General features: G+C 38.8%; 1 protein-coding gene across 2 annotated transcripts in view; it reads right to left on the reverse strand.

Moving 5' to 3' along the window:
* Positions 1-263: 263 nt before the first annotated feature.
* The window catches only part of OPHN1 (oligophrenin 1), a 268,509-nt gene continuing 244,186 nt past the window's right edge, over positions 264-24,586 (reverse strand). For both annotated transcript variants that reach the window (XM_053699027.1, XM_053699026.1), the window contains exons 24-25: positions 6,548-6,598; positions 264-2,721 (exon numbers count right to left, since the gene is read on the reverse strand). In XM_053699027.1, coding sequence (XP_053555002.1) covers positions 6,556-6,598 — 43 coding nt within the window. In that variant the 3' untranslated portion in view covers positions 264-2,721; positions 6,548-6,555. The remainder of the gene's footprint in view (positions 2,722-6,547; positions 6,599-24,586) is intronic.

A 24,586-nucleotide genomic window follows, 5' to 3' on the forward strand; every position in this document is an offset into this window, starting at 1 on the left:
TGAAAAGGAAGGACGGTAGGTTGTTAAGACTTGCAAAGCTTTATAGACACATAAATGAAAAACTAATTTCATAAAAAATCTATATGAGAGAATTTTATCAGACATAAAAAACAATACTCTAGCCTAATGCAATGGAATTTTAGAATATTAGAAAAAAAGAGACCACATTTGTGCGCAAATCTGGTGACATATTTAAAATGATATAACTAACCCCAAAAACACAGTTTCCACTAGCAACATTTTAATCACACAAGCACCAAGAATACTTTTTTGAAACACAATATTTATTTTGTTTTTTCCTTCCTTCATTTCATTAAACACATTGAAAGTTTGATACTTGATAAAGTAGACAAGACAATAAAATATGTACAGAGTACATTTTACAAAGCTATTCACAAAAACACAAAACAAGTTTAAGGAACATTGCACTGTAAAAAATATTTAAAATTAAAATGTTGATTGGCTGTAGAATGGAATCAACAGCAAAACACGTGTACTCTAACTGCATTGAGCAGTAGTTTAACACAGCAGGGCAAGAGTTAAAATATCCTGGTGTCTTCTTTTAATCATGTATTTACTTTTGATTTTGTTTCCTTCTCATTCTATATATTAACACAAACAGCTTTAGTTTGGTAAACTTTCTCTTGCATGGGAATACAATGCAAATCTAAAGAAAATACATAAGACCAACTTTATTTCTCATAGGATGAAAAACTACTGTGATGCCACTGTGTGATTGAAGCCACTTCACTTTCCGGCAGTGTAGGTAATGTTTGAATAATAAAGTGTGCCCATTTATTTATAACAGAAGATAGCATGAAAAAGGATCTATGATATTTCTAGAAGACGACAGATATACAGAGTGGTAATGTGATAATCACAGTTTGACAATTGACTTCACCAAAAGGCATTTAGGATCCTTTGCTGACAGTGAAATATCTAATAAATAGAACAATAGGTCTTTAATTAAGGATCTTAAGCTTCAAATTGTTTAGGAATATCAAGTATCTGAGATAATGTAGCACAGGCATTTATGATGATGGCTGCCACAGAACATTTTTAAATACCTCCCCCTCCCATCAGTGGATATTGTTCCAGAATTCTGAAGGATGTTGCTGTGTAAAGATATAAATGTTTGTTAACCCATGTAGTGCACAACAGAAAAAAAGCCAAACAAAATGGTCTGATTTATAGCGAGGTGCAGGAATCAGAGTAAACTGTAGGTCAACATTAGATTGTACCGATTTATCTAAACAACTTGTGACTGCTCCAGAGTTCTCTGTATTGCCAAATGTAGGCCCACGCCCCCCAATCTGGACTCCTCACACCCATATCAGTGTAAACAACCCTCCACTAAGGCACTTAGACTGGTATTTTAAAATCCAGGGAAATTAAGGTTATCAAATACTCAGAGTTAATTAAAAATTCCCATAACATTAGTGAGAGCTGCCAATTTAATGTTTGCGATTTTGAGTTTTCACAGAAGGAATGATTCAGATTTGCTGCTGGAGGAAAATAATAGTTTTTCATAGAAAACTGTAAATACAGTCACATTCATATATTTCTTAGTGTAATTTTACATCATAAAATACATATATTAAAAAGGTAGGAAACATGTAGTGCCTTGGCTGCCAAAGAAGAATGGGAACAAAGGGGTTAAAGGGTTCCCTATAGTAGCGAAAGATTAAATTCTGTAAATCAGGTATTTTTCAAAATGCTGCAAATTGCCTAAACCAGTTATTGTATTGCAGCATTCATGATCAAAAAATATTTATTTATGGCTTTCCTAGGGAGCTTGGACAAGCACAGTTTTTACACATACAAAATCTGTTTAATGACTCTTTAATGGGATGGCACATAAGAGGAAAGACAGAATACTGCAGTATGTTACTGAGAAAGTTATAGACATATGGGCATCCCTTTCAGTAGAGATGGTTCATTCTAAGACTACATGTTGGATAAACAGAGAGACCATAAATACAGCACAGTAGGGTTTGATAATTTAAAACATACAATATGATTGTATATGTGGTCGTATCTGCTCACAGTCTGCTATATGAATACATAAGAATTTATGAACAAAGCTTTCTTACAAACATAAGCAAGAATCCATTTGTGGTCACAGCAGTTTGTTTGTTTTTCTGCTTTAATATCACTGATTGTGTTACAGCAGCTGCCGTGTGTGATCTCTGCCACTATATAACAAAGTGTGCATTCTCTTATATTTGTTGTTCTACTCGAAATCTTCATTCATCTGTTTTTATTTACACAATAAATATTAGCTCTAATGCTGACACGGCCGTCAACAATTTAAGTGCAATATATGTAGAAGATTCTCATTTCAACCTGGTCATTTCTGGCTCTTTAGTGGAAAGCAAGTGGAGCTGGGGTGGTGAGAGCAGATCATATACAAAGTCCCCTCTTTTCAGTACACAGATCTCATTGTAAAGACCTGCATGCAATAGACATTATGTACAGAGGACATCACAGGTCCCCTCTTGTAATAACAGAGCTTTTACAAGTCCTCGATGCTACCAGGCATGAGAGAAATAAAATAACACTTCTTGTAACGTCCCTCAGATACAACATAGAAGGAGGTGGATGGATTAATTCACAAACCCACTGCATGATATGCTCTAATCTCAACGTCCTGCGAGGAGCTCTTCAGAGAAACCAATGGAGCCTTTCCTGGGACCAGCCAGGGAAAATAAGCGTCACATCCTACAACCAAGCAAACAAAAATTAGAATAATGTATCTCAACAACTGGTCATTTATGAATCACAAGGATCCAAACAATGGTCGTAGTCCTAGTTACGCCCAGACCTAAATACAGTATTTACTACATTCATGTTTTCTATTTGTTTTGCTGCCTTGTTTAAATGCAGAATACCTGAACCATTCACAATCTTTCCTTCTTTAAAACATAAATAGAAACAGAAACAAACAAAATAAGAAAATCTGAAAATAATTAGAACATTCTTCTTGAGGTAAATGGACAGAAGATACTGAAGATATACAATAACATTTTATTAAGCACTACATAAAAAGAAAAACGTCAAACAACGGTAAATATCTTAAAAACCACAGGAATAATGAGTGGTAATAACAGTTCTAACTCGAACAGCAATTAAAAGGAAGAACATCTCTGTGTACAATGCAGATTTACAAACTGCTGTATAAAATTAAAGGGACAGTTAACACCAGAATTTTTGTTGTTTAAAAAGATAGATAATCCCTTTATTACCCATTCCCCAGTTTTGCAAAACCAACACAGTTATATTAATATACTTTTTACTTCTGTGACTAACTTGTATCTAAGCATCTTCTGACCACCCCTAATCACATGACTTTTAGATATTTTGCATATAGTTGCATTTTAGCCAATTAGTGCAGTGTCTGCCACTAGCCACGGGCGTGATCACAATGCTATCTATATGGCCTACATGAGCTTGCTATCCCCTGCTGTGAAAGGTATATAAAATAGAGGCGGCCTTCAAGGGCTTATAAATTGTATATATTATCTAATTAATCGTGTGTTTTATTCACAAAATACTCCTGTGTTTTATCAACCTGTCATGTGTTTTATACACCTCTTTGCAACATTGTATATACAATCCATAAACTCAATTCGAGACACACAGGGAGTGTACTCCGGAGTTTTTGATACTACTTCAAAAGCCTTACCTAAGTAGCCTTTTTTAGAACAACAGGTTTTTATATGTATGCATATGCAATTAGTGGTTAATGATACCATTTTGATTTTATTTTGTACAACATTTTTATCTGCGTAACATTGTATTTATTATGTGAATTGTAATATAAATATATTTGAGTATACATAAGTCTAGCGTCATCCCTATATATTACGAAGGAGTGTAAAAATATTTTTTCCGATACCACGGTACCAGGTTGTTAAAGGTATATAACGATAGCAAAAATATAGCACTGGTGTTAAGGTACAAACAGTACCAGGTTGTCAAAGGTATAAAACTAGCACAATACATATAGCACTGGGGTACTACTATGATACACTAAGGAGTTTTTAGAAAAAAAATTTGATAAATTTCAGATACAGGAAATTTGAAGGTATAACATAGTACCAGGTTCTTAAAGGTATACATATAGAACAAAATACATTTCACTATCACGAAGACACATGACAGGTTGATAAAACACAGGAGTATTTTGTGAATAAAACACACGATTAATTAGATAATATATACACAATTATCACTAATATCTAGTCCTACTCACAGCTAATACTACTAGCGCTCCCCACCCCCACCACATACACTTTGTATATCTCTGATATTGGGAGAATATCAGAATTGGGGTAGCATTGTGAGCTGAAAAGGTCTGACAATAGCACACGCCACACACACCTCTAGCACATATTGATGTGCTGCCTACTAATTATTTGTTTTACCTATATCCTCATGACCAACAATGGAAAATTCACCACTCAATTATTTTCTTATATATTACAGTTGAATGCACCAAACGTGTTGTTTTTTCTTCAGCTATAACAGGTGCATGCATTAAAAAAAAACATGGCACCTGCCTACCTAGTGTATGTCCTTTATTGGGGACTAGGGGCACCAAAGAGGCCACTAACCCTAAAGAAAATCCACTCATTTAAACAATACACAACTTTCAGATTATGAGCATAATGCTCTATAGAAAGTTTGAATGTTATAAGAATGACAATCATCAGTCTACTAGGTGACTTTAGGGTTCTGCTAATAAAATACTCTAGGACCCCATAAAATAAAAATAAATAAAAAGGGAAAGTGAACTTTTTTGAAAAAGGAGGGGCCATCCTTCAAACGAGGGTTCACACACCCAGCAGGTTACCAGGTGAACACTATGGTACGGTAACAACAATTAATTGACAGAGCTGTATACATAATAAAACAAAATAATGGGGATTAATCCCTTAAAGGGACAGTAAAAATAAAAATGTATCTTTCATTATTCAGATAGAACATGCAATTTACTTTCTTCTTTTGGTATCATTTGTTAAAGAGTAAACATAGGTAGGCATGTGTTTTGGGCATTCTATGGAAGCAGTGTTTGGAACTATGTATAACATTGATATAAATATTGTTGCATATACTGCTGCCAAATGGCTAAAGACCCGTACACTCTCTTGAGCTCACCTAGGATTATTCTTTATTAAAGAATGCAAAGAAACAAAGTGAAATTGATAGTAGAAGTTAAATTGTTTAAATTGACATGCTCTAGTCAATCCATTTAAGTTTAACTTTGACTTTATGGTCCCTGCAACTATTTGACAAAACTATATGTATAATGGAACACAATACTAACCTCTTAAAAACATAGAGGGAAGTGATAACCCCTATTTAAAAGGGGAATTCTCCACTTTCAAATTAGTGGCCTTGTATCTGTCCAAAATAGAATTTATGAATATTAGTTTAATTATGTATGTATGTATGTATATATATATATATATATATATATATATATATATATATATATATATATATATATATATATATATATATATATAAAGGTGGCCCTCGTTTTACAACAGTTCAATTTACACCGTTTCAGAATAACAACCTTTTTTCCAGTCATGTGACTGCTCTTGAAAAGCATTGAGAAGCAGTGCATTTATTAAAATAGCCAGTAGGTGGAACTGTCCGCTTGTGTTGCAGCAAAGCCAAGCAAGCTGAAATTAATCAGTTTAACCAGACCTGAGCTATCGAGCAGATTTTAAAGGAACAAGATCTTCCTGTCTATAACTCAGTCCAGATTGGAATGCATAGAAATAACTGTTTGTAGGAAAATGTAAGTGAAGTCTGTGTTGTGTGATTATTTTATTAGATTTATAATGGTGTCTAGCATGTAAAGTCTTCATTTCAAAGCTTTTAAAATAATGTATTAGGTGTTATGACAATTTTGAGAGGGGCCTGGAACCTAACTCCCTCACTTCCCAATGACTTACATTATAAACTGGGTTTCAATTTACAATGGTTTCTATTTACAACCATTCCTTCTGGAACCCCGGCGTAAACCGAGGGCTACCTGTATATATATATATATATATATATATATATATATATATATATATATATATATATATATATATATATATATGTGTGTGTGTGTGGACCCCTGCACTTAAAATAAATAATTTGGAACATTTTTCCACTTTAATGTAATTATATCTATTGATGGTTACTCCTTCACTTTTTATACATCTTTAAGGGATATTTCAGAATTGTATTGTATTGTTAATCAAGACTTTGCCAAAGGAGATTTGGCATAGACTTGATTGCACTCAAAGTAAGCAATTAACAAATTATTATTATGGAACAATTGTAATCTTGTTTATCAAACAAAACAAAAATGTGTAAATAAATAATGTCCTCTTTGGGTTTCATATACCCAATCCCCTGAACTAAGGATCACGTTAATGCCACAATCTGACTTAAACAAAACAATATGCTTAGAGAAAATATATCTTCCTGAAAATCCAATTCTATACAAATAGTGATGAAGTCAACATGTGGTTCTCTTTACCTTTGTCCTCAGCTTTCCTCTTCAAGGATTTTGGTAGGAGGGGATGGCGGACTGTTAAGGATACAGAAGCAAATAAGTGTGAATGGAACAAGTGATAACTACAACTTATTTTGTTAACAAGAGTCTCACAAGCAGAAATACAGAAAACAAAATCAGTGGGGGATCATATACAGCAGACACATCACTGGGAATAATACAATTACACATAGGTCAACTGAAATAATTACATGGAGGACAAACTTCAAGCTGTCTTGGAACGTCTGTTGTTAACTGTCTACACCTCTTCTCTTGGCACGCTAACCAGTTGTTTTGGGTTTCTCCATGCTAATGACACCCAAATTGCTTTCTTATGCTACCCTGCCTCAGAGACTATCGTTAATCTCCATTCTCCATTGAAAGCACAAATTCACACATAATTTAAAAGAATTCACAATTTAGATAAATCTCTTGCTATGATTTAGAGAGGCCCCTGGTATTTAAATGGATATGAAACCTAATTTTCTTTCATGATTCAGACAGATCATTCCATTTTAAACAACATTCTAGTTTACTCCTATTATTATTTTTTCTTCGTTATTTTGCTATCTTTATTTGAAAAGCAGGAATGTAAATTGTAGGAGCCGGCCTATTTTAGATTCAGCACCCTGGTTAGTGCTTAATTTAGCCACCAATCAGCAAGCGCAACCCAGGTGCTAAACCAAAACGGGAGGGCTCCTAAGCTTTTTAAATACAGATAGCAAAAGAACGAATACAAATTGATAATAGGAGTAAATTAGAAATTTGATTAAAATTACATGCTCTATCTGAACCATGACAGAATAAATTGGGTTTAGTGTCCCTTTAATGAATTAGTTTCAGAGTATAACATCAGCTGGAAAGATGTGTTTTGTTGGACATTGATCTGAATTCTTAATGAATCTAGGTTGCAGACAACACACATTCTCTGCATGAGAAGAACTTCTGACGCTCCCTTTTTTAGTAACCAAATGTAATCTGAGTAAATCCTGCTGTGTCCATTTTCAGTGAAGTGAGTCACTAAATGACCCTTTATATTAGGTATTAACCACTGCAATATCTCAAGTTTATCCCCAACCAACCTACCAACCCACCTGCCTCACTCATCGTTTATCATCAAGTCCTTTATCATATGTGTCCCTCACACTCAGAGCTTCAAGAAAACAAGTTTTTTTTATTTTCTTTGCTTACAAATACACAACAGCACATGCAATACTTCAGGAGAAACAGAGCTTAAAACTATTTTTTTTTCATCTTCTTCCGGATTCACTTTATTCACAATCAGATAGATTACGAGTTTTGAGCGCTATAGGAAAATTAATGGCCGCCACAAAAGCGGCGTTAATTCATCTCCCTATAGCGCTGCTATTACATGTTTGGAAAAAGCAGGTTTGTGCGGGCGATATGGTGGCGTTGAGCTCCATACCGCACCAAAATACAAGCCCTGCTTTGACGATTTCTCTATAGACATCAATGGGGAGAGCCGGCAAAAAAGAAGCCTAACACCTGCAATCGTGGAAACAAAAGCTCCGTAACGCAGACCCATTGATTTCTATGGGGAAAGAAAAAGTGAAGTTTAAACCTATCACCCTAACATAAATCTAATCTGCCGCTCTTAAAGGGACATTATACACTCATTTTTTCTTTGCATAAATGTTTTGTAGATGATCCATTTATATAGCCCATAAAGTTTTTTTTTTTTTTAAATGTATAGTTTTGCTTATTTTTAAATAACATTGCTCTGATTTTCAGACTCCTAACCAAGCCCCAAAGTTTTATGAGAATACCGTCAGCTACCTTCTCCAGCTTGCTCCTGTTTGTGTAAAGGGTCTTTTAAAAAACAAAAGAAAAACACTCTGCGCTATTAATGTGTTAACCCAGATGATAAGCAATAATCAGCAGTCCTTGTGTATCAAAACCGCCGAAAGCGGTACAGTCACAATCAAATAAAATACAAGTTCTGTAAAATACCTCCGTTTACAGTCACTAATCTCAGAGGTGTGTATCCGACCAAATCCGATGGCTGTTGCTGAGGATTTTCAATAGAGCGGCCAGGTTTTTTCCCCCGCTGTAGGTTCCGTGAGGCTCTGCTCTGATGTTGGCGTCCTCGCCTGGCGTGTTCCTCTATTGCGCCTAGTGATGACGTCACACTCTCGCTATGTGCGGCACAATCCTATGCAGCTCTACAGATGTGGAGATCTTAGGCACTCCACCAGAAATGGCAATATCATAGAAGAGAAAACAAAGAGCGCATCCGGATTCAAGTGAGTTTATTTAACAACGGTAATACTGGTCCAGCTACCACTTGGAGGGCTTGTGGCGATTGGTCCGGTCAGCATCGAATTGTACATCTGTCTATCTGCCTATTTTATTTGGAATCTTGTAAGTGTTATCCTATTTGTGTGTCAGTATTACCGTTGTTGAATAAACTCACTTGAATCTGGATGCGCTCTTTGTTTTCTCTTCTATGATAAAGGGTCTTTTCATATGCAAAAGAAGGGGGAGGGGGGAGTGTCTTATTTCCCACTTGCAGTGGCTTTCCAGCTACCTTTTCAGCTAAACTGACTGCTTCTAAGTAAGTTTTGAAACAGTTTTATACTGGATTTTTATATCAGTATCTGTGCATCTTATTCTTTATAGTAGTGTCTTTTACATGCAGTTATAGGAAAATGAGTGTATACTGTCCCTTTAACATCGCCGTCACCTAAATAAAACAAATAACCCCTAATCTGCCGCCCTTAACATCACCGCCACCTCCTTACAGTTATTAACCTCTAATCTGCGGCCCCTAACATCGCCGCCACCTACATTACAGTTATTAACCCCTAATCTGCCGCCACCTACCTACACTTATTAACCCCTAATCTACTGCCCCCAATGTCGCTGCCACTATGCTAAAGTTATTAACCTCTAAACCCCTGGCCTCCCACATCACTAACACTACATAAATATATTAAACCCTAAAACTAACCATAATGTAACCCTAAAACTAACCCTAACCCTAACACCCCCTAATTTAAATATAATTAAAATAAAGCTAAATAAATCTTACCATTATTAACTAAATAATTCTTATTTAAAACTAAGTACATACTTACCTGTAAAAAAAAACCTAACGGCTACATTATGAGTTGTGCGTTAGGCTGAAAGAGCAGCGTTAAGAGGTCCTAACGCTGCTTTTTTACGCCCGCTGGTATTACGAGTCTTGATGGTTTAGGGGCCCCGCACACTTTTTTGGCCTTACCGCAAAACGACTTACATAAACTTCGTAAAGTCTTTTTTCTATGGGACTTCCATAGCGCCGGTATTACGAGTCTGTCCTGGGAGGCCAAAAAGCGAGCGGTACACCCTACCCTGTCAAGAGTCCTAACACATTTAAAAGTCAGTAATTATGAGTTTTATGGTACAAAGCCGTAACATAAAACTCATAACTAAAGTGCTAAAAAGTACACTAACACCCATAAACTACATATTAACCCCTAAGCCGAGGCCCTCTCGCATCGCAAATACTAAAATAAAAATTTTAACCACTAATATGCCGCTCCTGACACCGCCGCCACCTACATTATATTTATTAACCCCTAATCTGCCGCCCCCAACATCGCCGACACCTACATTATATGTATTAACCCCTAAGCTGCCCCCCCAAATGTCGCCGCCACCTACCTACACTTATTAACCCCTAATATGCCGCCCCCAATGTTGCCGCCACTATAATAAACATATTAACCCCTAAACCGCCACACTCTCGCAACCATTAGTTAAATATTATTAACATCAAGGCATCCTGCAATAACACTTTCTGGCCATCCGATGCAGAGAGAGCCACTCTGTGGCCCTCTCTGCACCGGACATCGATGGCCGGTATTGTTGGTGGGTGGGAGCCGACTTGGGAAGCGGGTGGGCGGCCATCGGTGAGCTCTGTAAGGTGGAGGGGGGCGGGATCGGGGGCGGAGCCTTTGGGGGCGCACGCGTGCACGGGGGGTGGCGGGCGGGCGCGTGCACGGGGCGGGAGCGGGTGGGAACCGCTACACTACAGAAAAAAAGTTACAAGTAAATTGTAAAAAAAAATGAAAATAAACTTATTTTTTGAAAAGCATCTAAGGGATCTGGAAGGGGTGGGGGGTTGGTATTGGGGGGGGAAGCTACACTACAGAAAAGGGACATTTTTTTTATTAAAAAAAGCATATTTTTCACTAAAATGGGTACTGGCAGACAGCTGCCAGTACCCAAGATGGCGCACATTAAGTCAGAGGGGGAGGGTTAGAGAGCTGTTTGGTGGGGGATCAGTGAGGTTGGGGGCTAAGGGGGATCCTACACATAAGCATATGTAAATATGCTTAAAAAAATGCACAAAAAAGCCCAAATTTTTCTTTTTTTTTAGTACTGGCAGAGTTTCTGCCAGTACTTTAGATGGCGGGGACATTTGTGGGGTAGGGGAGGGAAGAGAGATGTTTGGGAGGGATCAGGGGGTCTGATGTTTCAGGTGGGAGGCTGATCTCTACACTAAAGCTAAAATTAACCCTGCAAGCTCCCTACAAGATACCTAATTAACCCCTTCACTGCTAGCCATAATACACGTGTGATGCGCAGCGCCATTTAGCAGCATTCTAATTACCAAAAAGCAACGCCAAAGTCATATATGTCTGCTATTTCTGAACAAAGGGGATCCCAGAGAAGCATTTACAACCATTTGTGCCATAATTGCACAAGCTGTTTGTAAATGATTTCAGTGAGAAACCTAAAATTGTGAAAAATTTAACGTTTTTTTTTTATTTGATCGCATTTGGCGGTGAAATGGTGGCATGAAATATACCAAAATGGGCCTAGATCAATACTTGGGGTTGTCTACTACACTACACTAAAGCTAAAAATACCCTAAAAAGCTCCTTACATGCTCCCTAATTAACCCCTTCACTGCTGGGCATAATACACGTGTGGTGCGCAGTGGCATTTAGCGGCCTTCTAATTACCAAAAAGCAATGCCAAAGCCATGTATGTCTGCTATTTCTGAACAAAGGGGATCCCAGAGAAGAATTTACAACCATTTATGCCATAATTGCACAAGCAGTTTGTAAATAATTTCAGTGAGAAACTGAATGTTTGTGAAAAAATTTGTGAAAAAGTGAACGATTTTTTGTATTTGATCGCATTTGGCGGTGAAATGGTGGCATAAAATAAACCAAAATGGGCCTAGATCAATACTTTGGGATGTCTTCTAAAAAAATATATATACATGTCAATGGATATTCAGGGATTCCTGAAAGATATCAGTGTCCCAATGTAACTAGCGCTAATTTTGAAAAAAAATGGTTTGAAAATAGCAAAGTGCTACTTTTATTTATGGCCCTATAAGTTACAAAAAAAGCAAAGAAGATGTAAACATTGGGTATTTCTAAACTCAGGACAAAATTTAGAAACTATTTAGCATGGGTGTTTTTTGGTGGTTGTAGATATGTAACAGATTTTGGGGTTCAAAGTAGGAAAAATTTGTTTTTTTCCATTTTTCCTCATATTTTATAAATTATTTTATAGTAAATGATAAGATATGATAAAAATAATGGTATTTTTAGAAAGTCCATTTAATGGCGAGAAAAACGGTATATAATATGTGTGGGTACAGTAAATGAGTAAGAGGAAAATTTCAGCTAAACACAAACACCGCAGAAATGTAAAAATAGCCTTGGTCCCAAACGGACAGAAAATGGAAAAGTGCTCTGGTCACTAAGGGGTTAAAGTTATTAACCCCTAAACCTAAGTCTAACCCTAAACCTAACACCCACTAATTTAAATATAATTTAAATAAATCTAAATAAATATTCCTATCATTAACTAAATTATTTTTATTTAAAACTAAATACTTACATATAAAATAAACCCTAAACTAGCTACAATATAACTAATAGTTACATTGTATCTAGCTTAGGGTTTATTTTTATTTTACAGGCAAGTTAGTATTTATTTTAACTAGGTAGAATAGTTACTAAATAGTTATTAACTATTTAATAACTACATAGCTAAAATAAATGCAAATTTACCTGTAAAATAAAACCTAACCTAAGTTACACTAACACCTAACACTACACTATAATTAAATTAACTAAATTAAATACAATTACCTAAATTAAATTCAATTATCTAAAGTACAAAAAAACCAAACACTAAATTACAGAAAATAATAAACAAATTACAGAAATTTAAACTAATTACACCTAATCCAATAGCCCTATTAAAATAAAAAAGCCCCCCAAAATAAAAAAAAACCCCTAGCCTAAACTAAACTACCAATAGGGCCTTTTGCGGGGCATTGCACCAAAGTGATCAGCTCTTTTACCTGTAAAAAAATACAAACAACCCCCCCAACAGTAAAACCCACCACCCACACAACCAACCCCCCAAATAAAATACTATCTAAAAAACCTAAGCTCCCCATTGCCCTGAAATGGGTATTTGGATGGGCATTGCCCTTAAAAGGGCAGTTAGCACTTTTGCCGCCCAAACCCTAATCTAAAAAATAAAACCCACCCAATACACCCTTAAAAAAACCTAACACTAATCCCCTGAAGATCGACTTACCAGGAGACGTCTTCATCCAAGCCGGGCGAAGTGGTCCTCCACATGGGCAGAAGTCTTCATCCAAGCCGGGCAGAAGTGGTCCTCCAGACGGCACCATCTATCTTCATCCATCCGGCACCGGTCCATCTTCAAGACATCTGACGCGGGGGAGCATCCTCTTCTGGTGACGACTAAAATAGAATGAAGGTACCTTTAGTGACGTCATCCAAGATGGCGTCCCTTAGATTCCGATTGGCTGACAGAATTCTATCAGCCAATGGGAATTAAGGTAGAAAAAATCCTTCTGGCTGATGCAAGCAGCCAATAGGATTCTAAAGGACGCCATCTTGGATGACGTCACTTAAAGGTAGCTTCATTCTGTTTTAGTCGTCGCCAGAAGAGGATGCTCCACGTCGGATGTCATGAAGATGGACCTGCTCCACACCGGATGGATGAAGATAGAAGATGCCGTCTGGCTGAAGACATCTGCCTGTCTGGAGGACCACTTCTGCCTGGCTTGGATGAAGACGTCTGCCCGTCTAGAGGACCACTTCGCCTGGCTTGGATGAAGCCTTCTAGTATTTTATTTGGGGGGTTGGTTGTGTGGGTGGTGGGTTTTACTGTTGGGGGGGTTGTTTGTATTTTTTTTTTTACAGGTAAAAGAGCTGATTACTTTGGGACAATTCCCCCGCAAAAGGCCCTTTTAAGGGCTATTGGTAGTTTAGTTTAGGCTAGGTTTTTTTAAAAAAAATTTTTTTAGGGGGTTGTTTATTTTAATAGGGCTATTAGATTAGGTGTAATTAGTTTAAATAACTACATAGCTAAAATAAATACAAATTTACCTGTAAAATAAAACCTAACCTAAGTTACACTAACACCTAACACTACACTATAATTAAATTAACTAAATTAAATACAATTACCTAAATTAAAATCAATTATCTAAAGTACAAAAAAAACAAACACTAAATTACAGAAAATAATAAACAAATTACAGAAATTTAAACTAATTACACCTAATCCAATAGCCCTATTAAAATAAAAAACATAATTTATGCTTACCTGATACATTTATTTCTCTTGTAGTGTGTTCAGTCCACGGGTCATCCATTACTTATGGGATATATTCTCCTTCCCAACAGGAAGTTGCAAGAGGATCACCCAAGCAGAGCTGCTATATAGCTCCACCCCTCACATGTCATATCCAGTCATTCGACCGAAACAAGACGAGACAGGAGAAACTATAGGGTGCAGTGGTGACTGGAGTTTTAATTAAAATTTAGAACTGCCTCAAAAAAAGACAGGGCGGGCCGTGGACTGAACACACTACAAGAGAAATAAATTTATCAGGTAAGCATAAATTATGTTTTCTCTTGTTAAGTGTGTTCAGTCCACGGGTCATCCATTACTTATGGGATACCAATACCAAAGCTAAAGTACACGGATGATGGGAGGGACAAGGCAGGAACTTTAAACAGAAGGAACCACTGCCTGTAGAACCTTTCTCCCAAAAACAGCCTACGAAGAAGCAAAAGTGTCAAATTTGTAAAATTTTGAAAAGGTATGAAGTGAAGACCAAGTTGCAGCCTTGCAAATCTGTTCAACAGAGGCCTCATTCTTAAAGGCCCAGGTGGAAGCCACAGCTCTAGTGGAATGAGCTGTAATTCTTTCAGGGGGCTGCTGTCCAGCAGTCTCATAGGCTAAACGTATTATGCTACGAAGCCAAAAAGAGAGAGAGGTGGCCGAAGCCTTTTGACCTTTCCTCTGTCCATAATAAACGACAAACAGAGAAGAAGTTTGCCGAAAATCCTTAGTTGCCTGTAAGTAGAACTTCAGGGCACGGACTACATCCAGATTATGCAAAAGACGTTCCTTCTTTGAAGAAGGGTTAGGACATAATGATGGAACAATAATCTCCTGATTGATATTCCTATTAGAAACAACCTTAGGTAAAAATCCAGGTTTAGTACGCAAAACTACCTTGTCTGAATGAAAAATCAGATAAGGAGAATCGCAATGTAAGGCAGATAACTCAGAGACTCTTCGAGCCGAGGAAATAGCCATCAAAAACAGAACTTTCCAAGATAAAAGCTTAATATCAATGGAATGAAGGGGTTCAAACGGAACACCCTGAAGAACTTTAAGAACCAAGTTTAAGCTCCACGGAGGAGCAACAGTTTTAAACACAGGCTTAATCCTAGCCAAAGCCTGACAAAAAGCCTGAACGTCTGGATTCTCTGCCAGACGTTTGTGTAAAAGAATAGACAGAGCAGAAATCTGTCCCTTTAACGAACTAGCGGATAAACCCTTTTCTAAACCCTGTTGTAGAAAAGACAATATCCTAGGAATCCTAACCTTACTCCATGAGTAACTCTTGGATTCACACCAATGTAAATATTTACGCCATATCTTATGGTAAATTTTTCTGGTAACCGGTTTCCGAGCCTGTATCAATGTATCAATAACCGACTCCGAGAAACCACGCCTTGAGAGAATCAAGCGTTCAATCTCCATGCAGTCAGCCTCAGAGAAATTAGGCTTGGATGGTTGAAAAGACCCTGAAGTAGAAGGTCCTGCCTCAGAGGCAGAGACCATGGTGGACAGGACGACATGTCCACTAGGTCTGCATACCAGGTCCTGCGTGGCCACGCAGGCGCTATCAGAATCACTGATGCTCTCTCCTGTTTGATCCTGGCAATCAGACGAGGCAGCAACGGAAACGGTGGGAACACATAAGCCATGTTGAAAATCCAAGGGGCTGCTAGTGCATCTACCAGCACAGCTCCCGGGTCCCTGGACCTGGATCCGTAACAAGGAAGCTTGGCGTTCTGGCGAGAAGCCATGAGATCCAGTTCCGGTTCGCCCCAACGAAGAATCAGTTGAGCAAATACCTCCGGGTGAAGTTCCCACTCCCCCGGGTGAAAGGTCTGGCGGCTTAGAAAGTCCGCCTCCCAGTTCTCCACTCCTGGGATGTAGATCGCTGACAGATGGCAAGAGTGAGACTCTGCCCAGCGAATTATCTTTGAGACTTCTAACATCGCTAGGGAACTCCTGGTTCCCCCTTGATGATTGATGTAAGCCACAGTCGTGATGTTGTCCGACTGAAATCTGATGAACCTTAGTGTTGCTAACTGAGGCCAAGCTAGAAGAGTATTGAATATCGCTCTTAATTCCAGAATGTTTATTGGAAGGAGTTTCTCCTCCTGAGTCCATGATCCCTGAGCCTTCAGGGAATTCCAGACTGTGCCCCAGCCTAGAAGGCTGGCATCTGTTGTTACAATCGTCCAATCTGGTCTGCGAAAAGTCATTCCCTTGGACAGATGAATCCGAGACAACCACCAGAGAAGAGAATCTCTGGTCTCCTGGTCCAGATTTAGTAAAGGGGACAGATCTGAGTAATCCCCATTCCACTGACTCAGCATGCATAATTGCAGCGGTCTGAGATGCAGGCGCGCAAATGGCACTATGTCCATTGCCGCCACCATTAAGCCGATTACTTCCATGCACTGAGCTACTGATGGGCTTGGAATGGAATGAAGGACACGGCAAGCATTTAGAATTTTTGATAACCTGGACTCCGTCAGGTAAATCTTCATCTCTACAGAATCTATAAGAGTCCCTAGAAAGGGAACCCTTGTAAGTGGTAACAGAGAACTCTTTTCCATGTTCACTTTCCACCCATGCGACCTCAGAAATGCTAGAACTATCTCTGTATGAGACTTTGCATTTTGAAAACTTGACGCTTGTATCAGAATGTCGTCTAAGTACGGAGCCACCGCTATGCCTCGCGGTCTTAGTACCGCCAGAAGCGAGCCCAGAACCTTTGTAAAAATTCTCGGGGCCGTAGCTAACCCGAAGGGAAGAGCTACAAACTGGTAATGCCTGTCTAGAAAGGCAAACCTTAGGTACCGATAATGATCTTTGTGAATCGGTATGTGAAGGTAGGCATCCTTTAAGTCCACTGTGGTCATATACTGACCCTCTTGGATCATGGGTAGGATGGTTCGAATAGTCTCCATTTTGAATGATGGAACTCTTAGGAATTTGTTTAAGATCTTTAGGTCCAAGATTGGTCTGAAGGTTCCCTCTTTCTTGGGAACCACAAACAGATTTGAGTAAAATCCTCGCCCTTGTTCCGTCCGCGGAACTGGGTGGATCACCCCCATTACTAGGAGGTCTTGTACACACTGAAGAAAAGCCTCTTTCTTTATTTGGTTTGCTGATAACCTTGAAAGATGAAATCTCCCTTGTGGAGGAGAAGCTTTGAAGTCCAGAAGGTATCCCTGAGATATAATCTCCAACACCCAGGGATCCTGGACATCTCTTGCCCAAGCCTGGGCGAAGAGAGAAAGTCTGCCCCCCACTAGATCCGTTTCCGGAAAGGGGGCCCTCTCTTCATGCTGTCTTAGGGGCAGAAGTAGGCTTTCTGGCCTGCTTGCCCTTGTTCCAGGACTGGTTGCTTTTCCAACCCTGTCTGTAACGAGCAGCAGTTCCTTCCTGTTTTGGAGCGGAGGAAGTTGATGCTGCTCCTGCCTTGAAATTACGAAAGGCACGAAAACTAGACTGTTTGGCCTTTGATTTGGCCCTGTCCTGAGGAAGGGTGTGACCCTTACCTCCAGTAATGTCAGCAATAATCTCCTTCAAGCCGGGCCCGAATAAGGTTTGCCCTTTGAAAGGAATATTAAGCAATTTAGATTTAGAGGTTACATCTGCTGACCAGGATTTAAGCCATAGCGCTCTGCGCGCCTGAATGGCGAATCCGGAGTTCTTAGCCGTTAGTTTGGTTAAATGCACAACGGCATCCGAAACAAATGCATTAGCTAGCTTAAGGGCTTTAAGCTTTTTCAAAGTCTCATCCAATGGTGCTGTGCGAATAGCCTCTTCCAGAGACTCAAACCAGAAAGCCGCTGCAGCAGTGACGGGCGCAATGCATGCAAGGGGCTGTAATATAAAACCTTGTTGAACAAATATTTTCTTAAGGTAACCTTCTAATTTTTTATCCATTGGATCTGAGAAAGCACAACTATCCTCCACCGGAATAGTGGTACGCTTGGCTAAAGTAGAAACTGCTCCCTCCACCTTAGGGACCGTCTGCCATAAGTCTCGTGTGGTGGCGTCTATTGGGAACATTTTTCTAAATATCGGAGGAGGGGAAAAAGGCACACCGGGTTTATCCCACTCCTTGTTAATAATCTCTGTAAGCCTTTTAGGTATAGGAAAAACGTCAGTACACACCGGTACCGCATAGTATTTATCCAGCCTACATAATTTCTCTGGGATTGCAACCGTGTCGCAATCATTCAGAGCCGCTAATACCTCCCCTAGTAATACATGGAGGTTCTCAAGCTTAAATTTAAAATTTTAAATGTCTGAATCCGGTCTCCCTGGATCAGATCCGTCACCCACAGAATGAAGCTCTCCGTCCTCATGTTCTGCAAATTGTGACGCAGTGTCAGACATGGCCCTCATATCATCAGCGCGCTCTGTCCTTAACCCAGAGCTATCGAACTTGCCTCTTAACTCAGGCAAATTAGATAATACTTCTTTCATAACATTAGCCATATCTTGTAAAGTGATTTGTAAGTGCCTTGATGTGCTTGGCGCCACAATCTCACGCACCTCCTGAGCGGCAAAGGTACTGACACGTGAGGAGAGTTAGGCGGCATAACTTCCCCCTTGTTGTCTGGTGATAATTTCTTTACCGGTAAAGACAGACTTTTATTTAAAGTAACATCAATACAATTGGTACACATATTTCTATTGGGCTCCACATTGGCTTTTAAACATAATGAGCAAGCAGATTCATCTGTGTCAGACATGTTTAAACAGACTAGCAATGAAGCTATCAAGCTTGGAAATTTCTTTCAATAAGTTTACAAGCAATATAAAAAACGCTGCAGCGCTTTTAAAAACACAAAAAAACTGTCACAGTTGAAATAACAACGAACTAATATGGTTATAGCAACCAATTTTAAACAGTAAATGTATGAAATTAGCAGAGGATTGCACCCATTAGCAAAAGGATGATTAACCCCTCAATACCCAAAACGGATAATCAATTTAAGATTTAACGCTTTTCTCACAGTCAAACACACTGTCACAGGTCTGCTGTGACTGATTACCTCCCTCAAAAATGAATTTTGAAGACCCCTGAGCTCTCTGGAGACGTCCTGGATTAAAGAGGAAGAAGCAGGAAGACTGTGCTAGAATTTTAACTGCGCAACAAGGCGCTAAAAAAAGGTCCCTCCCACTCATATCACAACAGTGGGAGACCTGATATAACGGTGTCTATGCAGAAATATACGTTAGCCATGTGGAAAAAAATCATGCCCAAAAAGATTTATCACCAAAGTACCTCACAAAACGAATAACATGCCAGTAAACGTTTTTTAAAAAACAACTTTCCAGTGTTATGCAAAGTTATCACTAAGCCTGCTACCAGTCGCTTCTACTGCAGTTAAGGCTCATACATTTATTTCAGTACTAACAGTATTTAAAGTTAAATTCTAGTCCCTAGAAAATAACTCAACTGCGCATACATTTATCAGCCTGATACCAGTCGCTACTACTGCATTAAAGGCTGTACTTACGTCATATGGGTAACATCAGTGTTTTCATAGTCAATTCCATTCCTAGAAAATATTTTACTGCACATACCTCATTTGCGGGGGACCCCGCATGATATTCCCTTCTCCGAAGATACCCCACTCCTCAGAATGTGCGAGAACAGCAAGTGGATCTTAGTTACGTCTGCTAAGATCATAGAAAAAACGCAGGCAGATTCTTCTTCTAAATACTGCCTGAGAGAACAAACAGCACACTCCGGTGCTATTTTAAAATAATAAACTTTTGATTGAAGAATGTTACTCCTCTCTCCTCTCACAACCTCCTTTGTTGAGACTTGCAAGAGAATGACTGGATATGACATGTGAGGGGTGGAGCTATATAGCAGCTCTGCTTGGGTGATCCTCTTGCAACTTCCTGTTGGGAAGGAGAATATATCCCATAAGTAATGGATGACCCATGGACTGAACACACTTAACAAGAGAAAAGCCCCCCAAAATAAAAAAAAAAACCCTAGCCTAAACTAAACTACCAATAGGGCCTTTTGCGGGGCATTGCACCAAAGTGATCAGCTCTTTTACCTGTAAAAAAATACAAACAACCCCCCCAACAATAAAACCCACCACCCACACAACCAACCCCCCAAATAAAATACTATCTAAAAAACCTAAGCTCCCCATTGCCCTGAAATGGGCATTTGGATGGGCATTGCCCTTAAAAGGGCAGTTAGCACTTTTGCCACCCAAACCCTAATCTAAAAAATAAAACCCACCCAATACACCCTTAAAAAAACCTAACACTAATCCCCTGAAGATCGACTTACCGGGAGACGTCTTCATCCAAGCCGGGCGAAGTGGTCCTCCACATGGGCAGAAGTCTTCATCCAAGCCCGGGGAGAAGTGGTCCTCCAGACGGCACCATCTATCTTCATCCATCCGGCACCGGTCCATCTTCAAGACATTTGATGCGGGGGAGCATCCTCTTCTGGTGACGACTAAAATAGAATGAAGGTACCTTTAGTGACGTCATCCAAGATGGCGTCCCTTAGATTCCGATTGGCTGACAGAATTCTATCAGCCAATGGGAATTAAGGTAGAAAAAATCCTTCTGGCTGATGCAAGCAGCCAATAGGATTCTAAAGGACGCCATCTTGGATGATGTCACTTAAAGGTACCTTCATTATGTTTTAGTCGTCGCCAGAAGAGGATGCTCCATGTCGGATGTCTTGAAGATGGACCTGCTCCGCACTGGATGGATGAAGATAGAAGATGCCGTCTGACTGAAGACATCTGCCTGTCTGGAGGACCACTTCTGCCCGGCTTGGATGAAGACGTCTGCCCGTCTAGAGGACCACTTTGCCCGGCTTGGATGAAGACTTCTGCCCGTCTGGAGGACCACTTCGCCCGGCTTGGATGAAGATGTCTCCCGGTAAGTCGATCTTCAGGGGGTTAGTGTTTGGTTTTTTTAAGGGTGTATTGGGTGGGTTTTATTTTTTAGATTAGCGTTTGGGCTGCAAAAGAGCTAACTGCCCTTTTAAGGGCAATGCCAATCCAAATGCCCTTTTCAGGGCAATGGGGAGCTTAGGTTTTTTAGATAGTATTTTATTTGGGGGGTTGGTTGTGTGGGTGGTGGGTTTTACTGTTGGGGGGGTTGTTTGTATTTTTTGTTTTACAGGTAAAAGAGCTGATTACTTTGGGGCAATTCCCCCCGCAAAAGGCCCTTTTAAGGGCTATTGGTAGTTTAGTTTAGGCTAGGTTTTTTAAAAAAAAAATTTTTTTTGGGGGGGGGTTTATTTTAATAGGGCTATTAGATTAGGTGTAATTAGTTTAAATTTCTGTAATTTAATTTAGGTAATTGTATTTAATTTAGTTAATTTATTTAATTATAGTGTAGTGTTAGGTGTTAGTGTAACTTAGGTTAGGTTTTATTTTACAGGTAAATTTGTATTTATTTTAGCTAGGTACTTATTAAATAGTTAATAACTATTTAGTAACTATTCTACCTAGTTAAAATAAATACAAACTTGCCTGTAAAATAAAAATAAACCCTAAGCTAGCTACAATGTAACTATTAGTTATATTGTAGCTAGCTTAGGGTTTATTTTATAGGTAAGTATTTAGTTTTAAATAGGAATAATTTAGTTAATGATAGGAATATTTATTTAGATTTATTTAAATTATATTTAAGTTAGCGGGTGTTAGGTTTAGGGTTAGACTTAGGTTTAGGGGTTAATAACTTTAATATAGTGGTGGCGACGTTGGGGGCGGCAGATTAGGGGTTAATAAATGTAGGTAGGTGGCGGCGATGTTAGGGACGGCAGATTAGGGGTTAATAATATTTAACTAATGTTTGCGAGGCGGCAGTGTGGCGGTTTAGGGGTTAATATGTTTATTATAGTGGCGGCGACGTTGGGGCGGCAGATTAAGGGTTAATAAGTGTAGGTAGGTGGCAGCAGATTAGGGGTTAATAAATATAATGTAGGTGGCGGCGATATTGGGGGCAGCAGATTAGGGGTTCATAAGTATAATGTAGGTCGCGGCGGTGTCCGGAGTGGCAGATTAGGGGTTAATAAATATAATATAGGTGTCTGTGATGTCGGTGGCGGCAGATTATGGGTTAATAAATGTAAGATATGGGGTGTTTAGACTCGGGGTTCATGTTAGGGTGTTAGGTGTAGACATACATTTTATTTCCCAATAGGAATCAATGGGGCTGCGTTAAGGAGTTTTACTCTACTTTTTGGCAGGTGTTAGACTTTTTTTCAGCCAGCTCTCCCCGTTGATTCCTATGGAGAAATTGTGCACGAGCACATTACACCAGCTCACCGCTGACTTAAGCAGCGCTGGTATTGGAGTGCGGTAATGAGCAAAATTTTGCTCAACGCTCACTTCTTGTCTTTTAACGACGGGTTTCTGAAAACTCGTAATACCAGCGCTGCAGGTAAGTGAGCGGTGAGAGAAAACTGCTTGTTAGCACCGCATAGACTCTAACGCAAAAGTCGTAATCTAGGTGTAAGATAGCTACAAAATAACTAATAGTTATAGTTTAGCTATATTAGCTTTTATTTTTATTTCACAGGTAAGTTTGTAAGTCTAACCCTAAACCTAACAACCACTAACTTAAATATAATTTAAATAAATCTAAATAAATATTCCTATCATTAACTAAATTATTCCTATTTAAAACTAAATACTTACCTATAAAATAAACCCTAAGCTAGCTACAATATAACTAATAGTTACATTGTAGCTAGCTTAGGGTTTATTTTTATTTTACATGCAAGTTTGTATTTATTTTAACTAGGTAGACTAATTAGTAAATAGTTATTAACTATTTACTAACTACCTAGTTAAAATAAATACAAATTTACCTGTAAAATAAAACCTAACCTGCCTTACACTAAAACCTAATATTACAATAAAATCAAATAAATTAAATTAATCAAATACAATTATCTAAATGTCAAAAAACAAACAAACACTAAATTACACAAAATAAAAAACGAAATTATCTAAAAAAAAATTACTCCTAATCTAATAGACCTATCAAAATAAAAAAGCCCCCCAAAATAATAAGACCCCTAGCCTACACTAAACTGCCAATAACCCTTAAAAGGGCATTTTGCGGGGCATTACCCCAAAGTAGCTAGGTATTTAGTAACTATTCTACCTAGTTAAAATAAATACAAACTTACCTGTGAAATAAAAATAAAACCTAAGATAGCTACAATATAACTATTAGTTATTTTGTAGCTAGCTTAGGTTTTTTTTACAGGTAAGTATGTATTTAGTTTTAAGTAGGAATTATTTAGGTAATAATTGTAAGGTTTATTTAGATCTATTTTAATTATATTTAAGTTAGGGGGTGTTAGGGTTATGTTAGGGGTTAATATATTTATGTAGTGATGTGGGAGGCCAGAGGTTATGGGGTTAATAGTTTAATTTAGTATATTTTGTTGTGGGGGCTTGAGGTTTAGTGGTTAATTATAGCGGCGGTGTGGGCGGACGGCAGATTAGGTGTTTATAATATTTAAGTAGTGTTTGCGATGCGGGAAGGTGGCAGTTTAGGGGTCAATAGGTTTATTATAGTGGTGCCGATGTCGGGGAGCGGCGGAAGAGGGGTTAATACATTTTAAAATAAGAAGGATAGAGGGTGCCACATAGTGCAAATCAGACTGTAGAACCAAATGGTGATATACAAATGATATCCTACTCACGTGATGAGAAGCACAAGTGTGCGGTACAGGCAGACTGGAACCAATCAGTCGTCCGGTAGACACAGCGGCAAACCTGGAACAGGCAGTATCCTCGTCCCACCAGAGGGAGTCCAGAGATACCCCTGATAGTCACAGTAAATGTTAGGCCACGATAGGCTGGATACAGCAGCTCAAAATAAGATACAGCAGATTAAAAAAAGCAGGATAGTGGCCTCCAATGGCAGGGCTAGAGCCAGAAAAAGATCAGCAGCAAAGTGACAATATGAATTGTTTTATTATAAAAGTAAATACAACAGCAACGCGTTTCTGAGGATACAGTGCTGTGTCACTGAGAAACGCGTTGCTGTTGTTTTTACTTTTATAACAAAACAATTCATATTGTCACTTTGCTGCTGCACTTTTTCTGGCTCTACCCCTGCCATTGGAGGCCATCATCCTGCTTTTTTAAGCTGCTGTATCTTATTTTGAGCTATTTTGAGCTGCTGTCTCCATCCTATCGTGGCATAACATTTACTGTGACTATCAGGAGTATCTCTGGACTCCCTCTGGTGGGACGAGGATACCGCCTGTTCCAGGTTTGCCGCTGTGTCTACCGGATGATTGGTTCTGGTCCGCCTGTACTGCACACTTGTGCTTCTCATCACGTGAGTAGGATATCATTTGTATATCACCATTTGGTTCTACAGTCT

The sequence above is a fragment of the Bombina bombina genome, chromosome 1 (assembly GCF_027579735.1).
Source record: "Bombina bombina isolate aBomBom1 chromosome 1, aBomBom1.pri, whole genome shotgun sequence".
Lineage (NCBI taxonomy): Eukaryota > Metazoa > Chordata > Amphibia > Anura > Bombinatoridae > Bombina > Bombina bombina.